The 24,375-nt window shown below is 40.7% G+C and overlaps 1 protein-coding gene across 2 annotated transcripts in view; it reads right to left on the bottom strand.

Annotated features, from left to right (window-relative positions):
• FXR1 (FMR1 autosomal homolog 1) overlaps positions 1-21,232 on the bottom strand; it is a 44,637-nt gene extending 23,405 nt beyond the window's left edge. Inside the window, exon 1 of one of the 2 annotated variants that reach the window (XM_060767456.2) lies at positions 20,887-21,232. In XM_060767456.2, coding sequence (XP_060623439.2) covers positions 20,887-20,937 — 51 coding nt within the window. In that variant the 5' untranslated portion in view covers positions 20,938-21,232. The remainder of the gene's footprint in view (positions 1-20,886) is intronic. The other variant, XM_060767457.2, reaches the window with a different exon arrangement.
• Positions 21,233-24,375: the final 3,143 nt, after the last annotated feature.

The following is a 24,375-nucleotide window of genomic DNA, read 5'->3' as shown; positions in this document are numbered from 1 at the left end:
ATTCTCTGATGTCAGAGTTAAAAGATATCTTTACCTAGAAATATTCTAACCAAGAAGTCCATGGATTATTCCTTTCACTGAGGCAACACTCTGTATAAACTCTTTAATGGAGTATGCTAATAACACAAGCTAACCTTCATTTCAAAACATATAAATTCATATTTTTATTTAAATTATTTTTATAAAATATAAATCATATTTCAATATTGCTGTGTAATCAGAGGATCAAAACTGTTGTGTAACCATAGAGACAGAGAACTTGTTATCCCTTTCCCTGATATTTGTGGGCTCAGTTCATGCAGAAGATTTTCAATAATATAAATATAAAAAATGATTCCATACAACTCTCATGATTCCATACCATGAGCCATGGCAGTGGTGTCAAAGTGCGTGAATTCCATATGCAGATGAACCCAGAAACAGCCTTTGCAAAGACAAAATGTGAAGTATATCTGAAGATAATCCAAACATGCTTGTTAACAATGAATGTTTGGATTGAATGTGTATGATTGTAGCATATTGAATGTGTATGATTGTAACATATGAAATATAATATGTAAACCAATTTACAGTCGTGATTTATATACAATATCTCATTGTACACTTGTTCCGCATTTGTGCAGACTGAATATCCCTTATCCAGAAATCCAAAATCTGAAATGCTCCAAAATTCAAAAATGGCTGAAATAGTGACATCTTTGCCTTGTGATTGCTGTCTGATGCACAATATTATTTAAAATATTGTGTATGAAATTATCTTCAGCTATGTGCATAAGGTGCTTATGAAACATAAATACATATTGTGTTTAAATTTGGATCTCATCTCCATTATCTCATTACAGATGTGCAAACATTCCCAAATCCAAAACACCTGCTAATAGTCCAAAGTACTTTTTCACAACTCATCACATTCACGAATACAGTCCTCTACCTGTTGTCTCAGTTTATGCAGGAACCTCACACTATTATCCTGTTGGATACATTATTCAAGTACAGGCAGTCCCTAAGTTATGAACAAGATAGGTTCTGTGGATTTGTTTTTAAGTTGAATCTGCATGTAAATCAGAATAGGTACATATGTTGAGTATAACTCCAGACAAAGTGTGTGTGTGTATGCTTTTTATACCACAGGCAAGGGTTTGTTTTGCCGTCTGTGCTCCTGTTCAGAAGATTTCACCTTACTTTCTGTCTCTGTGATAATTGGATTTGGAAAATTTTGGATTGTCGTTGAAATAAGGATTGTGCTAAAGCTTCAGTGGTGAAACCTCTTCCCTTCCAAGGGTTACATTTCTCTCACTTCCTGTTGTCTCATCCCATTCTTAACTATGAGTCATTTGTAAGTTGAATGTTTGTAACTCAGGGACTACTACCTGACTAATCATTTCAAATCTGTGAATGTTAACGAAATTATGGCTAAAAATAATCTTTTCCCCTAGTGATTTAACAGTAATGTTTAAATTGTTTAAAGTGATCCCTTCCGAGAAACTATTTATATCAGGATTTACGTCAAATCAACTCTGCCCTAGTAAGCTCAAAATACCCACAGAGTTAAAGTCTCCAGAACATAAAAGTAGAGCAAAACACTCCAAGGATCTCAACAATATCTTAAAACTGCACTGAGTATCTCCTAAGAAACTGCAATAAGAGGTAGTTTTCAATGTCTCTGGTATGAACACATTTTCTAATCTAGTATCAACCAAGTAATACAATTTCAAAACTACACAAAATTCCCAGAATGTATAGTTTTCCCCTTGAATCCCAATTCTCCAGCCTGGGACATGATATCTTTGCTCCAGTTGAATATGCTTAATCTTTATCAAAGCCTTTATCAGACCATGAGTCTGTATTCAGTGTGTGATCTTCCAAGGATAATCAGGTACCCGAACCTGGAAGGCAGAAAGCTAGATTTAATAGCCCTTATTATGTTCTTACAGCTCGTGAACTTGCAGTTTCTGCTAAATATCCCACAATCTCATATCTTTCACTTCTCTTTCCTTGACAAAGAATCCCAACTATTTAAAAGTAAAACTCCCCAATATGCAGGGATGTATTCACCCAAAGTAAGCAACATAATATAATCTTTGGGAGTTCGTGATGCTTCACAGACAAGATTCAAGATCAGCTAGAAAGGCTTCTGCTGCTTAATTTCTCTATCCCTAAGCATAAACTTCGCATACACATAAAGTTATTTGCACATAATATTTGCATCAGGGATCTGTGGAAGAGATCCAGAATCCTATACAGCAGAATGAATATGAAAACATCTCACAAAAAGCTGGGTTGCCTTACCAAAGTTTGAAATAACACAATTTTCACCTTAAAACTTTATACACACAGCCCATACACTGTAAAACCTTTAAATCCAGAGTCAAAAATGCCCTTTACTGGATGACAGAGTTGCAAGCTACCATACCTACATTACACACAGGTTTTTTCCAACCAAGAAATAGGAAAATGCTCACAGAAGCCACATTTTTAAGTAGAAATAAGATATTACAGAGGGACAAAAAGAGTCACATGTGATTAAAGCTTTAATGCCTATACAAATACCAAGTTTGACTAAACACTGAAAATACTGAACCCGACATAACCTACTGTCGTAAGTACCCCCCAACTCTCTGTACGTGATTTGCCTTAGGGTTGCTATAATTCAGAAACAACTGGAAGGTATACAATAATAAAAAATATGCGCCACTGCATAGAGGGGTAGAAGAAAAACTGATAAAAGGGGTGTTGTGAAGTGTTTTAGGTATGTGAATATGGTTTTAAAGGTTCATTCTTAATAGTTTCAATATTTAATAGTTCCTTGAGAAGCCAGATCTGCCCACAGTGGTACATGTCTTATTTACATCCCATCTGGATTACTTCAGCTGATCCAAAAAGCTGCAGCCAGGTTGTTCATTGGGGCTGGCAACAAGAAGCAGACAAAACCCCTGATGAGGTAGCTCCACTGGCTGCCGGTTTGTTACCAGGCACAATTCAAAGTGCTGGTTATGACCTTTAAAGCCCTAGGTCAGTGCTTCTCAACCTGTGGGTCCCTGGTGTTTTGGCCTACAACTCCCAGAAATCCCAGCCAGGATTTCTGGAAGTTGAAGGCCAAAATATCGGGGGCCACTGCCCTAGATGGTTTAGGCCCAAGCTATTTGGCCTACCACATCCCCTTGTACAAACTTGTCCTGGCCCTGTCGTCTTCAGGAGAGGCCCTTCTCTCGGTCCCATTTCAAGCTCAACTGGTGGGAACAAGAGAGAGGGCCTTCCTTCTCAGTGGCTGACCCTTGTCTTTGGAACTCCCTGCCCAGGGAAGCCAGAATGGCCCCCTCCCTGCTGTCCTTCAGGCAGTAGGTTAAACCTTATATTGAGGTAGGCTATTAAAGAAGACAGTTTCTAAGATTGTCAGAGGCTGTTGTGATTTTATATGCTTTTAATGATGTTCAATACTATTTTAATACTTGTATATTTGTATATTTTAAGTTATATTGCAATGCTTTTGTTATGAGCTGCTATGAGTCTCCATATGGAGAGAAAAAGTGGGATATAAATAACTGTAATTTATCCTTATTTTCGTCTATTATTTTTCATGTATTCCCAGCAAGGAGGTTTCTGGATTTAATGGTATCAAGAAACCTACTTCCTCTTACTCCATCTTTGTGCAACTTTGCACTATGGATCTAAGAAACCCCTCTCCTTCAGCCTTTCTAAAACAAGGAGCACACAGAAAAGGAAGCTTGTTGTCTTGGATGCTGTGTGAAAGAGACTTTGTATAATGGTAGACAGGCAAGCCTACAAATTCCTTCAGACCTAGGAGGTCCCACTATAGTATCTCAGAAGTTCCAAGTTGTCTTCTACAGCTTCAAAGTTGAAAGAAATTTTGCATGTTTGTTAGTCTTATTAACAAGGCAGCACAAGAAGCTATGGTGGACAAAGCAAATGAGGATTATTTGTATAAGTACATCATGGGAATACCAACTAGCTTAAAATATGGTTACACTAGTTGTAAGCTAGATGCCCCTTTATTTCTTTTGTAGAACTGGGGTCTCTTTCTCTGGAGTTCTTCAAAAAGAGACTAGCCAGTTATCTGCTGAGCAAGCTCTAGATCCATTTCCTGCATGGAGCAGGGAAGGTGGAATGGACTTGATGATCTATGGGACTCTTTTCAGTTCTGTGATTCTATGATTTACTGAGGTATATGAGCATACTTGAAGTCTCCAGGAAATGTAGTCCAGGGTTTGGGGGTCCTCTGCCATCAAGTCTATGCAGATGCCAACCAATTCCATTACTCCTTGCCACCTCAATACAAGCATGTTCCTGCAGTTCTAAACTACTGGTTGCCATCAGTAAAAAAAACTGAATGAGGATGAACGCATTTAAATTTTATTGAGACAAAACAAAAGTGGTCCTCGTCAGTCAATAGTTAAGAGACAAAGGAAAAAATATTCAGACTGTGCTGTGTGGAGTTATGTTCCCTTTGAAATTGAAAACGCAAGTTCACAGCTTGGGTATCCGCCTGGACTCACTCATGAGCCCGGAGGCTCTGGTTTCACCACTGACCAGAATTGCATCTGGACAATTAAGGTTTGTGCACCAGGTCCATCCATTTGCAGATATGTCTAATCTGGCTGTGGTGGCAAATGTCCTAGTTACATCCCATTTGGATATAACGTGTTCTACGTGGTGCTACCTTTGAAGAGTACTCAGAAAATTCAGTTGGATCTGAATGGCACTCAGGCTACTCGCTGGGATTAGTTATAAAGAGCATACAACTTCTTGTTACACTTGCAACTTGTCTACTTTTGGACACAATACAAAGAACTGGTCATAAATCCTGTATCCTCAGGTTCAGGTTATCTGGAGAAACGTAAACCTGTCCATATCTTCAAGGGAGGCCCTTCATTCTACCACCCTCACAGGTGTATTTACTGGTGGGAACATTGCAGCTGGACTTCTTGATGGCTGATTTCAAGTGCTGGAACTCCCTTCCTTGAGAGGCGAAGACGGCTCTCTCCATACTATCTTTCCACAAGCAGGTGAATACTTTTTGTCCTTGAGGAAAGTACTGCTTGTGGGGAAAGGGTGTAATAATGTGCTGTATTTGATTATGTTTTTAAATGACTTCAATTTTAACTTTTGTAAGTTTTAGCAAGATTGATTTCCACCTGTTTTAACTTTCTATGCTGCCAGTGCTGGAGAAAAGATGGAATATTTAAAGCACAAGTGAAGACCTATCTCTTCTGGCAGGCCTACCCAGACACTTTTAATTATGAATTTTAAACTTCCACTCTGTCAAACTTTTATTTTAAGTATTTTATGGATATATGTTTTAATATGTGTATTTTACGGAGTGCTTTTAAATGATTATGTGTTCTAGCAATGTTGTAACCCTCCTTGAGCCACAAGGAGAGACAGGTAAGACATAAAATTATTATGTTAGGAAACAAATGAATAAATCCTACATTAATCATGCTATCTTGGAAAAAAGTGATTTCTCACATCAGGAATGCTTGGCACCTATGGAGATGAAGGCCTGGAAAAGTATGTTTTACTCACCAGGAGCTCAACCAGTCTAAAATTTTAAAGAATCTAAAAACAGAACTTTTGACATTTGGCTAATGGATTATCACCCTCGAGCTAATCAGTAACATGCTGAAGTCCTTTAAATTTTTAAAGCAAGAGCAAAACAATAGTTCTTTTGAAAGCTTCTACTCTTGTCTAAAAATGTTAGTTATTCTGAAAATTATTATTATAATGATGCTTTTAAAAGTATATTAGAATTACCAATATTACTTTTCAACATGATATTACAATCATGTAAGAAGAAAGGAGTGGAAATTAGTTTTCATTTTAAAAGGGACAGGAAGCTCACACAAAGAGCATTTTAACTTTTAATGTCCTTTTCAGAGCCTCTACAGTCAAAATCAGATAGCCTAAAATAACCTTATAGCAATAAAACTCTAAGAGTAAAACAGCCAAACAAACCTTGAACTAAAAAAGACATATGAGTCAGGGGCAGCAGAGATCAAGCATACATAGCTGCAGGAATCACACATGGATCAAAGCAACCATTTGAAACAGACATTAAATCTTTTTCCCAAGACTGTAAAAATGTATGCATGCTTTGTGACTTTTGCCTTTACAAACTGAACACTACAATGGTTAATTCAAACGTGCAGTGGTTTAGCTTTGTATTGTACCAGCTCATTTCTAACTTCTTCTCAAACTATGAAAAACTTACATCTATACCGAATTTCTTATAGATTACAACTGCAAAGTTTTGCTCCATATGATTTGATCATTTCCTCATCAAACTAGTTCTCACAGGACAGTGCTCATTTCGGTCTCAGTCTCTAGTCCCAAATTTTACTCTGCAAAAAAGCTGCGTATTCTAAATGTATTTAAAAGTTTTTCATTTTTATATTTCACCTGAAGATTTAAAAACCTTCAGTAATTTTTCAGTAGATTCTAATATTCTGCTATATTGGACTATATTTAAACAATTCCAAGATTTTGTCAGGTGAATGGCCATGTTTATTAGTTCCTAAATTAGTCAAGCATTTTTCTGAATAAGGTTCTCAAAGTACCCAAAGGTTAGTTGCTGCTAAACAAATAGTCTTAAAACAAGGTATTCAAGAATTAGCTGTATCTGTTTTCTAAAACACTCCTACAATCATTGTTTTCAAAAGATACTCTACACATTAGGGCTGTTTGGTGCAGCTGAAACTCCCTAAATTTTGGGGAAAATGGACTCATAGCATCTTACCTCCCAAGTCCCCATGGATCTAGATTATAAAATTTATTTATTTATTTATTTATTAGATGCACTTATTGACCGCCATTCTCAGCCCTTACGGGCGACTCATGGCGGTGTACAGTACACATAAAAAGACAGTTACAGAGGCCAGTATCAACAACATATGACTATACAACAAATACAAACTACATAAAAATCCGCTTCGTCTCTTAGTAGAATCATAGCCAGTCTCATTTTCCTTATACCATTCCAGTTCTCATTACCGTAATGTTGTTGCTTACCACTTAATTAAATGCCCTCTCGAACAGCCAGGTCTTAAGGCTTTTTCGAAAGGACATGAGGGAGGGCGCCTGTCTGATGTGTGCCGGGAGAGTGTTCCACAGCCGGGGGGCCACCACCGAGAAGGCCCTCTCCCTCGTCCCCGCCAGCCGTGCCTGTGATGCAGGCAGGATCGAGAGAAGGGCCTCCCCAGACGATCTCAAGGTCCTCGTGGGCTCGTAGGCCAAGATGCGGTCAGAAAGGTATTTTGGGCCGGAACCGTTTAGGGCTTTGTAGGCCAAGACCAGCACCTTGAATTGGGTCCGGTAGCAAATCGGCAGCCAGTGAAGCTGGGACAACAAGGGCGTTGTGTGCTCCCTGCTACCCGCTCCAGTTAGTAACATGGCTGCCGCACGCTGGACCAGCTGAAGCTTCCGGGCCGTCTTCAAGGGCAGCCCCACGTAGAGAGCGTTGCAGTAATCCAGGCGGGATGTGACAAGAGCGTGTACCACCGTGGCCAAGTCAGACTTCCCGAGATACGGGCGCAGCTGGCGCACGAGCCTAAGCTGTGCAAATGCTCCCCTGGTCACCGCTGAAACCTGGGGATCCAGGCTCAACGATGAGTCCAGGGTCACACCCAAGCTGCGAACCTGCGCCTTCAAGGGGAGTGCGACCCCGTCCAGCACAGGCTGTAACCCTATATCCCGTTCGGCCTTGCGACTGACCAGGAGTACCTCTGTCTTGTCTGGATTTAATTTCAGTTTGTTCGCCCTCATCCAGACCGTTACAGCGGCCAGGCACCGGTTCAGGACCTCGACAGCCTCCTTAGTAGCAGGTGGGAAGGAGTGACAGAGTTGGACATCATCTGCGTACAGATGACACCGCACCCCGAAACTCCGGATGATCTCACCCAGCGGCTTCATGTAGATGTTAAATAGCATGGGGGACAGTATGGAACCCTGTGGCACCCCACAAGTCAAAGGTTGTGGTGCGGAACAGGAGTCCCCCAATGACACCTTCTGGGTGCGACCCTCCAGAAATGACCGGAGCCACCGCAAAGCAATGCCTCCAAGACCCATTTCCGCAAGGCGCCCCAGAAGGATACCGTGGTCGACGGTATCGAAGGCCGCTGAGAGGTCCAGGAGCACCAACAGGGACACACTCCCCCTGTCTAGCTCCCGGCGCAGATCATCCACTAAGGCGACCAAGACCGTCTCGGTACCATGCCCCGGTCTGAAACCAGACTGTGCCGGATCCAGATAATCCGTGTCTCTCAAGAATATCTGGAGTTGTGAGGCCACCACGCTTTCCATGACTTTGCCCAAAAAGGGGAGATTGGAAACAGGCCGAAAGTTGTCCAATTTAGTGTACAATGTATACTGTAAAAAAACATAAGCAGTGTGGGCATTTCATCAAAGTTCATAGAAATAGTAGAGAAGAAAAAAACCCTGTGGTTTGTATATGATAGTAATGCCTACGAATGTATAAACCATGAAAAACAATTATTCTTAAAAATATATATACCACAACATTTGATTGTCCCAATGCATAACCTGTACTCATGCTACTGTCAGGACAGAATTGGAAGAAACATAATAGTTTCCAGTTGGTAAGAGCTTCAAGCAATGCTACACTTTACCTCTTGATTTGTAAGCTGAATATATCACATGTAAAACTAAAATAGACTTGAAGGAAGGAGACATGAAAACTGAAGGAAGCCACATCACCAATTTAAAAAACGCAGATGACAGTATACAGCTAGCAAAAATGGTAGCATTGGAACCATTAATAAGAAATTCCAAAGGCAGGATAAGGAAAGCAAAAATAATGACCACAGATGATTTAACTAACTTTACAGTAGTTGATGAAGACATTGAAATAGTCAAAGATTTCCCTATCTTGGATAAGTAATTAATGAAAATAGAGACTGCAGTCAAGAAATCAGAAGACTAGGGGTGTGCATCCACACTACAGACTTAACATAATTTGGCACAACTTTAACTGTCATAGGTCAATGCTACAGAATCATGAAAGTTGTAGTTTTAGAAGATTTTTAGCCTTCTCTGCCAAAGAATGCTGGTGCCCCACTAAACTATAACTCCCACAATTTTATAGCACTAAGCCATGGCAATAGTGTCAAATTGTATTAATTCTACAGTGAAGATATACCCTAGAACTTAATTGGCAGCTATAAAGAAACTAGACAAGAGCACCAAGTGTCAAGATGTATCAATGAATACCAAAGTCATGATTGTCCATGACATCATATTTATTTATTTATTTATTTTCTGCATTTGTTGACCGCCGTTCTCAGCCCTAGGGCGACTCACGGCGGTGTACAACATATAAAAGGCAATTTAAAAAATGCAATAGCAAAAACAACATAACCATATGGTGTCATATTTATGGTTTTGAAAGCTGGACAATGAAAGGATAGGAAGAGAATCTGTTCATTTCATAGTAAGTCCAGAAATGTATCCCTCCGTGAATATGGGAGGTCATATTGTATATACAAAACAGTAGAGAAAGAGATTTCAAAATATTCATAAAAGTATTGTGAGTAGGATTATGCATTATTTCACCTTTGTCCCATAAAGCTTTTGTGAGCAGTCATTCTAATTTTATTCCACACAGATACAGATATACAATTTTTGGCCTTCATTACAGATATACAAAATTGAGGGTTAAAAAGAACCTGCTTGAGATGTGAGAGAGAAGCAGCTCACCCAAATATGTTCTCCACTTTGGGTTTCCATCTCACGAATTCAAGGTTTTCACATCTTAAATTTGCAATTCCACATAAAATCCATTATTAAAATCCAACAGTCTCTAATACAAATTCACATTTAAAAAAAGAACCTGTGTCCTTTGCCATCGGAGACAAGAGATTATGCCAGGGTTCAAACATCTTGGGATGTCAGTTGTAAACAAAAAAGTAACAAAAGCAATCAACAATTTTATCAATCACCTGAAGCTAGATACAAAAGCAACCCTCCAACTGATTACACATTCTTATAAGGCATTATGTACTGAACTGACTGCATTAGAATGAGTTGTCCTTTTTATAAACCATTTCTACACACCAGCCCTTTACAGAGTAAGATTCCAAGAATGTAATTTATCTTGATTTAAAGTACAATAATTAAGTACAATTACATTAAAAGAAATAATTCCCCAATATTCTGGAACTCTTTATGAGAAAGGGGGGAGGGGTTGTTTGTTAACCAGGAATCCCTGTCCTTTCCATAAGAATTAGGTGAAAGGCTCCTGCCATGTTGGTTTCAAAACACAACAAGCATTTCTTCTGAATGCTACCTTTTCCCAATTAACTTCTTTTAAAAAAACTGATATTTGCCCTATATGGGCAGTATTAATAATAAACACTAAAACAGACATTTATATTCAGCTATTGATAAAAATTAAAATAGTTTAGCAAAATATCCCAAAACAATACAATAAAAATTGTGAACATGACAAATGCAAGTGAAGTTAGCTATAGCATCACCACTTACAATTGAACACAGTCAGTGTGGCTCTACCCTTCTTCAGACATTACCCAGCTCACATCCACAAGCACCCCACTTTCCTGCACACAGAACAAGAGACTATTTACCCCTATATTTGTTAGTTATTCGTTCCTTCATCTCTAAAGAAATATTTCAGAAAAAAGTTTACATAGTTTGCATGAAGGCTTTACATATGAGCAATTATCCTGGAAAATCCAAGGTTTTATAAAAATCCTCCATTGTGAACAGAAAAATCTCCTTTTCAGCTATGTTGCTATTCAAATGAGGAAAGCGAAGATGGCTGAGGTATGTCTAAACATTATCCTGCCCATTATGGTGCATAAATGGTATATTGACAGATCCATAAACTGGCAGAAAGGAAATCTTTAAAACATTTTCTAGTTGGGTGGGTGGTGGTGGTGCTCGATTCCCCACCTTGACCTTCATAACAGAAACTCCTTCAGGACTATCTAAACTGCAACCATTTAGAGTTCTTTGGGAAAAGAATCTAGGTTGGACTACTTATACATGCATGCTTTTTATTAAAAAGGCTGCTTGCCGCTTTGGTCTAACTGTGCAATCCTAATTCAAAGATGTGCTAGCTATCTTCTACTAGCAAAAACCCCCTTATGCTATCTGATCTCAGAGATGTACCAAGAGAATCACTGCTGGCAGAACTGTCCTGCTGGGTGAGGAATATTGGCAGAGGAGCCAAAAACAGATTGGCAAAGAGGTAGGCCGAAATATGAAATTCAAGCCTCCTTCAGCCCAAGATTGATTACAATGATAGCAAAAAGTAGGCCAGAAGAGGGATTGCCCTAGTCATTTCCAACACACTTCATCACAACTTCAGTTAGAAGAATGTTGGCTCAGGTATCTTTTGGACAGTTATTTGCTCTCTGACATACAATTCTGGCCTGCTGAGCCCTCTTACCTACAGACAGTTATTTGGTGCCAATCAACTCAGGTTGCAAGGTTGGAATATACATACAGCTCTCCACTCCTAACAGAAAATTGAGGGAAATTGAGGGGTATTTTAAACATTCTCCATCTTACCTTGTAGTTACTACCATAAGTAGAGACTATTTCCTACCCATCCTCCTCTCCACTGCCATATGCAAGAGGGGGTATATACAATGCGATTAAAACAAGAAATAGAAAATATGAGTTTCCTCTCCAGAGTGAGAACTCTACATCAGAATGAGTGGGGCTGTGGCTTCAAGACACCTGTGGACTTAGGGCAACCCCATGAATTTCATAGGTTTTTCTTAAGCATGGAATATTCATGAGTATTCCTTGCCTAATTAAGTCCTATGATATTCATGAATTTTCCATAAGTCAACAGTCAACTCAATGGTGCATACCCTTTTCATGCCTTTACCAAAACTTAAACAAGATTAATGAACCTACTGACATGGAAGCAAGCAGGAGTTAGAAAACTGCATTACTATAATACCATATATCACAGCCAATGTATGCAAATTTCCCACAACGGCTCTATCACATGGCTGCTGAATGAGAACCAGGTAATTTGTCATGAGTTTAATCACAAAATCATAGAATAAAAGAGTTGGAAAAGACCATATGGTCCATCTAATCCAAGCTCCTGCCATGTAGGAAATACACAATCAAGTATCATCCAGTCTGTGTTTAAAAGCCACCAAGGGAGGAGCTTCCATCACAATCCAAGGCAGAAAGTTCCACTGTTGAACAGCTCTCACGGTGAGGAAGTTCTTTCTAATGCTTAGGCAGAATCTACTTTCCTCTAATTTTAATCCATTGTTTCGAAACCCAGTCTCTAGGGCAGCAGCAAACAAGCCTACTCCTTCTTCCTAATGACAGCCTTTCAAATATTTAAACATGGTGAACATGTCACCTCGCAACTTTCTCTTCTGCAGGCTTTAAGTCCCTTCTCACAGAGCATGGTCTCCAGAACTTTGATCATTTTAGTTGCCCTCCTCTGGACACCTTCCAGTTTCTCAATATCTCTCTTAAATTGAATTGGACACAGTATTCCAGGTGATGTCTGGCCAAAGCAGAATACAAAGGCACCATTACTTCCCTTGATCTAGACAGTATACCACTTTCAATTCAGCCTAAAATCCCATTGGTTTTTTTAGCTACTGCATCACACTGTTGGCTCATGTTCAGCTTCTTGTGCACTTTTAAAAATCGTGTCAGAAGCAACTTGAGAAACTGCAATTTGACATCATCTGCAAACATCATCAGCATGCCCTCTAAACCTCCATCCAAGTAGTTGATAAAGATGTTGAACAGTACTGGGCCCAGGACCAAACTCTGCGGCACTTCACTAGTCACGTCTTTCCAGGATAAAGAGGAATCATTGGTGGGAATCCTTTGGGTTCAGTCGCTTAACCAATTACAGATCCACTTAATAGTAGCCTTGCCTAGCCCACATCTTACTAGTCTGTTTGCAAGAAGACTATGGGGGACCTTGTCAAATGCCTTACTGAAATCAAGATTTGTTACAACCATAGAATTCCCTACAGTACAAGATGGCAGGTACTCTTGCACTACCTCTCACAAAAGTACCATATTGTTGCACTACCACAAGAGATAGTGCTAACACAAGAGAGTCTACCATCTTGTACAGGGCCTGCTAGCAGAGTACGGAGCCTCCTCCTCTGGCTCATAACTTGGATCACCATTCGCAAATCAGAACAGAAAATCAGAGAAGCAACAGCTCGTATCTTGGACTGCTCGTAAGTCAAGATTCCATTGTATAGGGAAAGTTCCTCCATCTTGTCAAGTAATCTTTTGAATTTTGATTCTCAAGAATTCAGCTATGTAGCTTGGCTGGAACTATCATCTCACCATGGCGAAGTCTAATGGAAGCTGCAGTTCAGTAACATCCGGAGTGGCATGTTCCCACTAAAGGTTAAACCTGACTAAAAAAGCCTCTATCAATGGTCCATGAAAAATAAATCCAAGCAAATTCCAGTTCAAAGAATCATTGGCTGGTCAGTTCTGAAAGTACTGGGAGTCTCTGAGTGACAAACATCTGACTTACAAATACAGTTAAAAACAGGACTGAGACAACAGAAAGTGAGAGAAAAGGGAAATTTGCTCCTGAAAGGGTTATCATGGGGAAAAGATATCTCCATTGAAGCTTTATCTCCAATCGTTTTTCCCACAACAAGCCATTTTTTTCAAAATTCAATTATAACAAGGACAGTGAAATCTTCCAAACTGGGACACAGGCAGCAAAGGAAACACCACAGGGGTGTTAAGCCTTCCTTATACTATCCAAAGCTAAATACATGTTTCAATGTTTCAACTTTGTGGTTTTTATACATTATAACTGTATGCTCAATTTGCTTCCAACACGATAAATAAATACACAGGAGTTCCGTCTCTTATTACTATTGGGTTGCCTTTATCTAGGTTCATAGGATATTTTGTATCCTACTAGCCAATCAAAAAACTTACTTTTCAGACGCAATAGCCCCCCCCCCCCCCCACCACCACCACCACATATTTATACAAGCAAAATGATGAGAATTAAGCTAGAGAGTCTGGATTACCAGATTACCCTGGGTAAGTCACATTCTCTCAGTCTCAGAAGATGGCGATAATAAAGAAAAGGATCTCTGCAAATCAGAGTATGTACCCAAACAGCTGACATTTCTCATCAGTAAGCACTAATATTGAATAAAACCCACAAAATAAACCAAAATAGTAGTGAGGAAAACCTTAATGTAGGCTGGAAACGAACCTAAATATCCCTACATTCTTCTGTATAAAAAGGTTAAAAAGTCACACATGCTCAAGTTAAGCATAGTGTTTGGGATACAATAATGTTTTCCATTAGATTCTGCTACTTCTGCCAGAACTGGTAATAGCCCATCCCTCTTCCAATTTTGTTGATCCTGAAGGGCTGTTCAAGAGGGTTAAAGCTCTGGTACCAGAGAACGCAGCTGCAGTAAAAGGAAGTTTTGATTCCACAGGTTCTGGAATTACAACAAGTTTGACAGACCCTAACTTTGTATTTAGTATGTACAAATATTTGAGCATTCCAGGAGTGAAAACTACGGCACAGCTTTATTATACATTCAAGGTCATAAAGAAAATCAAGGTATTATTTTCTAGAAATTTCAAACACTACTAACCAGTAGCGTCTTCTCTAGTTAAAAAAACAAAACCCTGCATTTTTAGGATGGAGAATTTGTTTACATTTTAATGTAGTGTTTACAAAATACCTCTTTTTGTAGAAAAGTGTTCTAGAAATAAATGACGCAAAGATACTACTTTATCATACAGCTGCGAAGCAGAAGCCATTCAGATCTGTGTACAAAGTGAAAACTGAAATGCAAATACAGTCAGACCTTCAAAACTGTACAGTTTTGCAAATGAGAAATTCTTGAACGTCTAGTATTACCTAATAAACAGCAAATACCATTAATAATATGGTTTCACATTGAAATTATTGATATTTAACAAGAAGGAACAAGAAGAAAAAAATACAGGAAATGATAATACTGTTGTAATTGTCCTGCATGTATGTCTAAATAGAAGGAACTTACACAGCAAAGATAAAACTTAACATTCACAATGCTGACAGCTATCAGCTCTCCTGTAAAGGAACACAGAGGCCTCACGCCATAAAAAGATACAGGATTTTCAAGCATCCAAGGCTTGGCTGAGGGAGCAAGACTGACAGGCAACAGCTGAGGGTATCCTGTATTGATCCTGCAACATCCTGGCATTCCAGAGAGGGTGGCAGTGAAGGAAGAGTTCTGATGACATAAATAAACTCTGAGCCCCTCAAAGTATTAAAGTTGCCCCACATTCCTAATTTTGTAAGCCTTATTTTAAACAAAGTACCCTATATTTTGTGTTATTAGAATTTCACCAACATCTACAGTAGAACTTAGATTTTATCCCACTTCACCCCACTGTAAAAATATTCTAAAAGCACCATACATTCCAATAAGTTCTTTTTAATTATCCCACGTGCGATTCCACGCATTCTGAGATTAATAAAACATTAGCAATTGATTTTTAAAAAAAATACTGTTATGACTAACAGAAGAGAGAATCCCCTATACACATTTACGAGTACTGCAAGACACAACCTACCCTTGTGCTTTCCCTTGGGGGCTACAAATACAGATTAAAATAACATACAATCCTGGAACAACCCTTTTCCACTCGTCGCTATTTATCTAATAGTTCAAGGAAACACACATACACACAACAAAACCCTGAGAAATGTTATTGAAGTGTTTTCAAATCTCCAAAGGGCATAGCCCTGCCCAACCCAAAGGAAACCCTTCACTTGTTCAGTTTCTAGGGCACACTTTAGGGGTGCGTAAGTCAAAAGATATTATGGGGCATACAACATACTCTACTACCACCATCCCTCTGCTCCCACACTCCCCAAAATGTATTACTTTCTCGTCCCAATATTGTTTTCTCTACCTAATTGCTCTCATATAATCCCCACAAACACACTTTGCCTTTACATTCATAAATATTTAAAGAACAAAAGAGAAGAGTCTTGTCTCCTTTTAATATTATGGGGCATACAACGTATTCACAAGGTGGCCTCTTCCATTCCCATTATCTCCTTACACCATAAAACCTATTTCCTTGACTCCCCTAGCCTTTCCTAGCCAACCACCCCATACAATACCCCCCCCCCCCACACACACATACACACTTACTTTTCACACATAAACATAAGATGGGTGGGGCAATAGTCAGAGGCATGGGATGTTTTAATAACCTTTGGGGGATTGAAAAGATTTTACATCTAATGTAACTATTTCCTATATATACTTCATATGATGCTATAGTATTGTAACTTTAAAACAAAACAGTTAAAAATAGAAAACCCTTTGTGACTTTTGGCCCACCTTTTGAAGAGAAAAGCCTTACCTCACTTAATATTATGGGAGGTACAATACAATATAGTGGGGAATACAGTGTACAATGCACTCCCCAAAACTTATTTTCTCCATAAAGATATTGAGGGAAGGAGATGTCTTACCTTGTTTAATATTATGGGGAATACAACATATTTATAAACTCCTCAAACATAGTCTAAAACTTATTTTCCCTCTTCCTTTATGTATATATTGAGGGAGGGACAGACAGATAAGCCTTACCTGGCTTAAAAGCATGGGGAATACAAGGTATTTATGTACTCAACAAACACAGTCCAAAACTTTCTTTCTTTCTCTGTATGTATGTATGTATGTATGTGTATAGAGAGAGGAGAGGGATACACCTCACCTGGTTTAATATTGTGGGGAATACAAGGTATTCATGAACTCATCAAACACAGCCCATATTTATTTTCCCTCTTTCTTTCCCTGGATATATGTCTGTAAGTAAATATATATATTGAGAGAGGAACAGATAACCTTGTCTGGCTTAATATCATGTGGAATATAATGTATTCATGAACTCCTCAAACATAACCCAAAACTTATTTTCCCTCTCTCTTTCTTTCTATGTATGTATGTAAATATGTTTATATATTGAGAGAGGGACAAATAAGTGTTCCCTGGCTTAATATTATGGGGAATACAATGTATCCATGAACTCCTCAAACACAACCAAAAACTAATTTTCCCTTTCTTTCTTTGTTTTAATAATTTTATTATGTATATCACTTCCATCTTTCTTTCTCTTACTACATACGTATGTAAATAAAAATAGAGAGAGAGAGAGAGAGAGAGAGAGGGACAGACAAGCCTTACCTTGTTTAATATTGTGGGGAATACAAGGTATTCCAACACTCGTTTTCCCTCTTTCTTTCAATGGTTTTATTATGTATGTCACCTCCCTCTTTCTCTCTCTCATTTTTTCTATGAATGTGTGTAAATAAATAAATATATAATGAGAGGGGGGCAGATAAGTCTTACCTGGCTTAATATTGTGTGGAATACAAGATATTGATGAACTCCTCAAACAGCCCAAAACTTATTTCCCCTATTAAAATTTAATAATTTTATCATGTATGTGACTTTCCTCTTTCTTTCTTTCTTTCTATGTTTGTAGGTATGTATGTATGTATGTGTGTGTGTATACAGATAGATACACACACAGAGAGAGAGAGAGAGATACACCTTACCTGGCCTGATATTATGGGGAATACAGAGTATGCATGAACTCCTTAAACACAAGTCAAAACTATGTATGCATGTACATAAGTAAATATATATATTGAGAGAGGAAGAGATAAGCCCTACCTGGCTTAATATTATGGGGAACATAAACTATTCATGGCATGTGTTACTTGGCTTAATACTGTAGAAATACAACGTTTTCCTGTGTGTGTGTGCGCATGTGTGTGTATACTAGCAGTCCCCTGCCACGTGTTGCTGTGGCCCAGTCGTGTATATGTGTTTTGTGTGTGTATATATGTGTGTGTATATTTGTGTTCTTGTGCATGCGTTGTAATGTATTTTTAATTTTTTTGCTTTTTAAGTCTCTTTCACTGTGTTTTTCAGTGTTTTTATGAGTGATGGCCACTCATTGACCTGATAGATGTATTGTGTCCAAATTTGGTGTCAGTTCGTCCAGTGGTTTTTGAGTTATGTTAATCCCACAAAGGTCCATTACATTTTTATTTATATAGATATAGAGGTATTGATAGGCCTTGCCTGCCTTAATATTGTGTGGAATACAATATGTTCACAAACTCTTCAAACACAGCCCATAAACGTATTTTCCCTCTTTTTTATAGTAATTTTTATTGTTTACTAGCTGTACCCACCACGCATTGCTGTGGCCAACCTTCCCTCCCTCTTTCTCTCCTTTCTTCACTCTCTCTTTACTTCCTTCCCTCTTTTTCTTTCCCTTCTTCTTTCTTCCTTCTCTACATTTTTCTTTCCTCCCTTCCTTTGCTCTCGAGTTCCATCCTTCTCTCTTTTCTTCCTTCCTTCCCTCTTTCTGTCTTTCATCCCTTCTCTCCTTCCTTCTCTCTTTCTTTCCTTTCTTCTATCACTTTATTTCCTTCTGTCCTCCCCCTTCTGTATATATGTTGTGTGTGTGTGTGTGTATATATATATGCATATATGTTTATATATATTTGTGTATATGTATATAATGTGTGTTTATGTATATATGTGTTTTTGTGCATGCGTTGTAATGTATTTTTTTTAATTATTATTATTTTGGCTTTTTAAATTCTCTTCCACTGTGTTTTTCAGTGTTTTTATGAGTGATGGCCACTAATTGGCCTGACAGATGTATTGTGTCCAAATTTGGTGTCAGTTTGTCCAGTGCATTTTGCGTTATATTAATCCCACAAACATACATTACATTTTTATTTATATAGATATATAGAGGGTTCAGTGTTTTAATGAGTGATGGACACTCATTGGCCCGATAGATGTATTGTATCCAAATTTGGTGTCAGTTTGCCCAGTGCTTTTTGAGTTATGTGAATTTCACAAACATACATTACATTTTTATTTATATAGATATATAGAGGGTTCAGTGTTTTATGAGTAATGGCCACTCATTGAGTCCAAATTTGGTGTCAGTTCGTCCAGTGCTTTTTGAGTTATATTAATTCCACAAACATACATTACATTTATATAGATAGAGGGTTCAGTGTTTTTATGAGTGATGGCCACTCATTGGCCTGATAGATGTATTGTGTCCAAATTTAGTGTCAGTTTGCCCAGTGCTTTTTGAGTTATATTAATCCCACACACGTACATTACATTTTTATTTATATAGATACATATAGATATAGAGGGATTGCCTGACTTAATATTGTGGGGAATATAATATATTCACAAACTCCTCAAACACAGCCCAAAACTTGTTTTCCCTCTTTGTTTTTTATAATAATTTCTATTGTGTATATTACTTCCTTCCTCTCCTTATGTATCTTATGTTTAGTCCCTATGTTCTGTGTATATTGTTTTATATGCTTTGATGTTTTATTTTAATGTTATGTTGTTTATTTTATTGCAATTTGTATTCATAGAATCATAGAATCAAAGAGTTGGAAGAGGCTCATGGGCCATCCAGTCCAACCCCCCTGCCAAGAAGCAGGAATATTGCATTCAAATCACCCCTTACAGATGGCCATCCAGCCTCTGTTTAAAAAGAAGGAACCTCCACCACACTCCAGGGTAGAGAGTTCCACTGCTGAACGGCTCTCACAATCAGGAAGTTCTTCCTCATGTTCAGATGGAATCTCCTCTCTTGTAGTTTGAAGTCATAGTTCCGCGTCCTAGTCTCCAAGGAAGCAGAAAACAAGCTTGCTCCCTCTCACATATTTATACATGGCTATCATATCTCCTCTCATTTGAGCTAAGCATGCCCAGCTCCTTAAGCCACTCCTCATGGGGCTTGTTCTCCAGACCCTTGACCATTTTAGTCGCCCTCCTCTGGACACCTTCCAGCTTGTCCCTATCTCTCTTGAATTGTGGTGCCCAGAATTGGACACAATATTCCAGGTGTGGTCTAACCAAAGCGGAATAGAGGGGTAGCATGACTTCCCTAGATCTAGACACTATGCTCCTATTGATGCACATACTTCTGACTTGCCTTTCTCCTATTTTCCATCCAAATCAAAGCAGTATTGTTATATTTTAATTCTTGTTCGGGTTAAGCCCCATGTAAGCCGCTCCGAGTCCCCATTGAGGAGATGGTGGCAGGGTACAAATAAAGTTTATTATTATTATGTATCTAAATATAGACATTGAGAGAGGGACATACACGCCTTACCTGGCTTAATGTTGTTTTTCTTAGGGGGGGATACAATGTATTGATAAAGTGGGCTTTTCTACCAACACAATAAAGTTTATTATTATTATTATTATTATTATTATTATTATGTATCTAAATATAGACATTGAGAGAGGGACATACACGCCTTACCTGGCTTAATGTTGTTGTTTTTTAGGGGAGATACAATGTATTGATGAAGTGGGCTTTTCTACCAACACAATAAAGTTTATTATTATTTTTATTACTACCAACACAATAAAGTTTATTATTATTATGTATCTAAACATAGACATTGAGAGAGGGACATACACGCCTTACCTGGCTTAATGTTATTTTTTTTAGGGGGGATACAATGTATTGATGAAAAGGGGTTTTCTACCAACACAAACAAAGCCCCAAACTTATAGAGGCATGGGCAGGTTCGGGCCCTCCCTCAAGGGGGTTTGGACTCCAACTCCCACCATTCCTAACAGCCTCAGGCCCCTTCCTTTTCCCCCTCAGCCGCTTAAGCGGCTGAAGGGGAAAAGGAAGGGGCCTGAATCTGTTAGGAATGGTGGGAGTTGGAGTCCCAAACCCGCTGAGGGAGGGCCCGAGCCTGCCCATGCCTGTTGTAGCTCCCCATGAGGGTTGAGGGCGGGCGGGCGAGCGAGGCCTTACCTTGTAGAAGGCCCCGTTGGAGCCGCGCACTTCCACCGCCAGCTCCTCCATGTTGGGGCCGCAAAGGACGCTGGGACGGGCTTCTCGAAGCGATCCCCACCTGAGGGGGAGGGGGAGGAGGGAGGAGCGGGAGGGGAGGGGGGAAGGGAGGAAGGAAGGAGAGAAGGAAGGCCAAGCAACCCTCGGGGTGCCCCCTCCTCACACCCGGCTGGGGGGAGGAGGAGGAGGAGGAGGAGGAGGGAGGGGGGAAGAGGAGGAGGAGGAGCGGCGCAAGCGAGGGGGCGGGGCTTCTTCTTCTTCTTCTCCCACCTCCGCCTGCCTCAGTCTCTGGCGGCGGGTCACAGGCGCGGAGGGATCTTCTTTTTTTCTCTGTGCGTGTGTGTGTCGTCCTACACCGACCTTCGAATCCTTCCGCTGTGCGCATGCGCCCTGCCTCGCTCCTGCGCGCGCGCCCAACGGCAAAGCTCTCCGCGCTTCTTTCTTTCTTCCCTTCCTTCCTTTGCTTCTTCATTCGCCTCAGAGGGCGAAGGCGGGGTGGGTGTGTTTCCTATTAGTCTCCACAGTTTCCTATTAGTCTCCACAGAGTCTCCTATTAGTCTCCTATTAGTACACTAATACTCCTAACAATATATTACTAATACTGATATATTAATAATATAAAAATACTTACTATTATTTGTGGGATTAAAGGTAGGTAGGTAGTCCCCTGACATTAAGTCCAGTCATGTCTGACTCTGGGGTGTGGTGCTCATCTCCATTTCTAAGCCGAAGAGCCAGCGCTGTCCGTAGACACCTCCAAGGTCATGTGGCCGGCATGACTGCATGGAGCGCCGTTATCTTCCCGCCGGAGCGGTACCTATTGATCTACTCACATTTGCATGTTTTCGAACTGCTAGGTTGGCAGAAGCTAGGGCTGACAGCGGAAGCTCACGCCGCTCCCCGGAATCGAACCTGCGACCTTTCGCTCAACAAGCTCAGCAGCTCAGTGCTTTAACCCACTGCGCCACCGGGGGCTCCATTTGTGGGATTAACATAACTCAAAAACCACTGGACGAATTGACACCAAATGTGGACACCTCTCAGGCCAACGAGTGACCGTCACTCACAAAAAAACATTCTGATCAAAAGGTCACGAGTTCAAAGCCAGCCCGGGTCGGAGTGAGCTTCCGACCAGTTGTGTAGCTTGTTGTCGACCTTTGCAACCCGAAAGATAGTTGCATCTGTCAAGTGCACTTCCACCGGGAAGTGGCAGCCAATAGTGAAAGGACCAAGGCAGAGACATCAGTTCATCGCCTGTTTGGATATCAGCCAAAAAAGAGAAAGGGAGTTTCAGAAAAAACATCTATTTCTGTTTCATTGACTATTCTAAAGCCTTTAACTGTGTGGATCATAATAAATTGTTCTTGGTGGGATGGGCATCCCAAGCCACCTTGCCTCTCTCCTGAGGAATCTGTACAAGGACCAAGTAGCAACAGTAAGAACGGACCACGGAACAACAGACTGGTTCAAGATTGGGAAAAGCGTACGGCAAGGCTGCATCCTCTCACCCAACCTTTTTAACTTGTATGCAGAACACATCATGCGATGTGCGGGGCTTGATGAATGCAAATCTGGGGTGAAAATTGCTGGAAGAAACATTAACAACTTCAGATATGCAGATGACACCACTCTGATGGCCGAAAGCGAGGAGGAGCTGAGGAGCCTTTTAATCAAGGTGAAAGAAGAAAGCGCAAAAGCTGGGTTGCAGCTAAACATCAAAAAAACCAAGATCATGGCAACAAGAATGATTGACAACTGGGAAATAGAGGGAGAAAATGTGGAGGCCGTGACAGACTTTGTATTTCTAGGTGCAAAGATGACTGCAGATGCAGACTGTGGCCAGGAAATCAGAAGACGCTTACTTCTTGGGAGGAGAGCAATGTCCAATCTCGATAAAATAGTAAAGAGTAGAGACATTTATTATTTATTTATTTATTTATTAGATGCACTTATTGACCGCCATTCTCAGCCCTTACGGGCGACTCATGGCGGTGTACAGTACACATAAAAAGACAGTTACAGAGGCCAGTATCAACAACATATGACTATACAACAAATACAAACTACATAAAAATCCGCTTCGTCTCTTAATAGAATCATAGCCAGTCTCATTTTCCTTATACCATTCCAGTTCTCATTACCGTAATGTTGTTGCTTAGCACTTAATTAAATGCCCTCTCGAACAGCCAGGTCTTAAGGCTTTTTCGAAAGGACATGAGGGAGGGCGCCTGTCTGATGTGTGCCGGGAGAGTGTTCCACAGCCGGGGGGCCACCACCGAGAAGGCCCTCTCCCTCGTCCCCGCCAGCCGTGCCTGTGATGCAGGCGGGATCGAGAGAAGGGCCTCCCCAGACGATCTCAAGGTCCTCGTGGGCTCGTAGGCCAAGATGCGGTCAGAAAGGTATTTTGGGCCGGAACCGTTTAGGGCTTTGTAGGCCAAGACCAGCACCTTGAATTGGGTCCGGTAGCAAATCGGCAGCCAGTGAAGCTGGGACAACAAGGGCGTTGTGTGCTCCCTGCTACCCGCTCCAGTTAGTAACATGGCTGCCGCACGCTGGACCAGCTGAAGCTTCCGGGCCGTCTTCAAGGGCAGCCCCACGTAGAGAGCGTTGCAGTAATCCAGGCGGGATGTGACAAGAGCGTGTACCACCGTGGCCAAGTCAGACTTCCCGAGATACGGGCGCAGCTGGCGCACAAGCCTAAGCTGTGCAAATGCTCCCCTGGTCACCGCTGAAACCTGGGGATCCAGGCTCAACGATGAGTCCAGGGTCACACCCAAGCTGCGAACCTGCGCCTTCAAGGGGAGTGCGACCCCGTCCAGCACAGGCTGTAACCCTATATCCCGTTCGGCCTTGCGACTGACCAGGAGTACCTCTGTCTTGTCTGGATTTAGTTTCAGTTTGTTCGCCCTCATCCAGACCGTTACAGCGGCCAGGCACCGGTTCAGGACCTCGACGGCCTCCTTAGTAGCAGGTGGGAAGGAGTGACAGAGTTGGACATCATCTGCGTACAGATGACACCGCACCCCGAAACTCCGGATGATCTCACCCAGCGGCTTCATGTAGATGTTAAATAGCATGGGGGACAGTATGGAACCCTGTGGCACCCCACAAGTCAAAGGTTGTGGTGCGGAACAGGAGTCCCCCAATGACACCTTCTGGGTGCGACCCTCCAGAAATGACCGGAGCCACCGCAAAGCAATGCCTCCAAGACCCATTTCCGCAAGGCGCCCCAGAAGGATACCGTGGTCGACGGTATCGAAGGCCGCTGAGAGGTCCAGGAGCACCAACAGGGACACACTCCCCCTGTCTAGCTCCCGGCGCAGATCATCCACTAAGGCGACCAAGACCGTCTCGGTACCATGCCCCGGTCTGAAACCAGACTGTGCCGGATCCAGATAATCCGTGTCTCTCAAGAATACCTGGAGTTGTGAGGCCACCACGCTTTCCATG

Source organism: Anolis sagrei, chromosome 3 (assembly GCF_037176765.1).
Source record: "Anolis sagrei isolate rAnoSag1 chromosome 3, rAnoSag1.mat, whole genome shotgun sequence".
Lineage (NCBI taxonomy): Eukaryota > Metazoa > Chordata > Lepidosauria > Squamata > Dactyloidae > Anolis > Anolis sagrei.
This window is presented reverse-complemented; position numbering and strand designations above follow the sequence as displayed.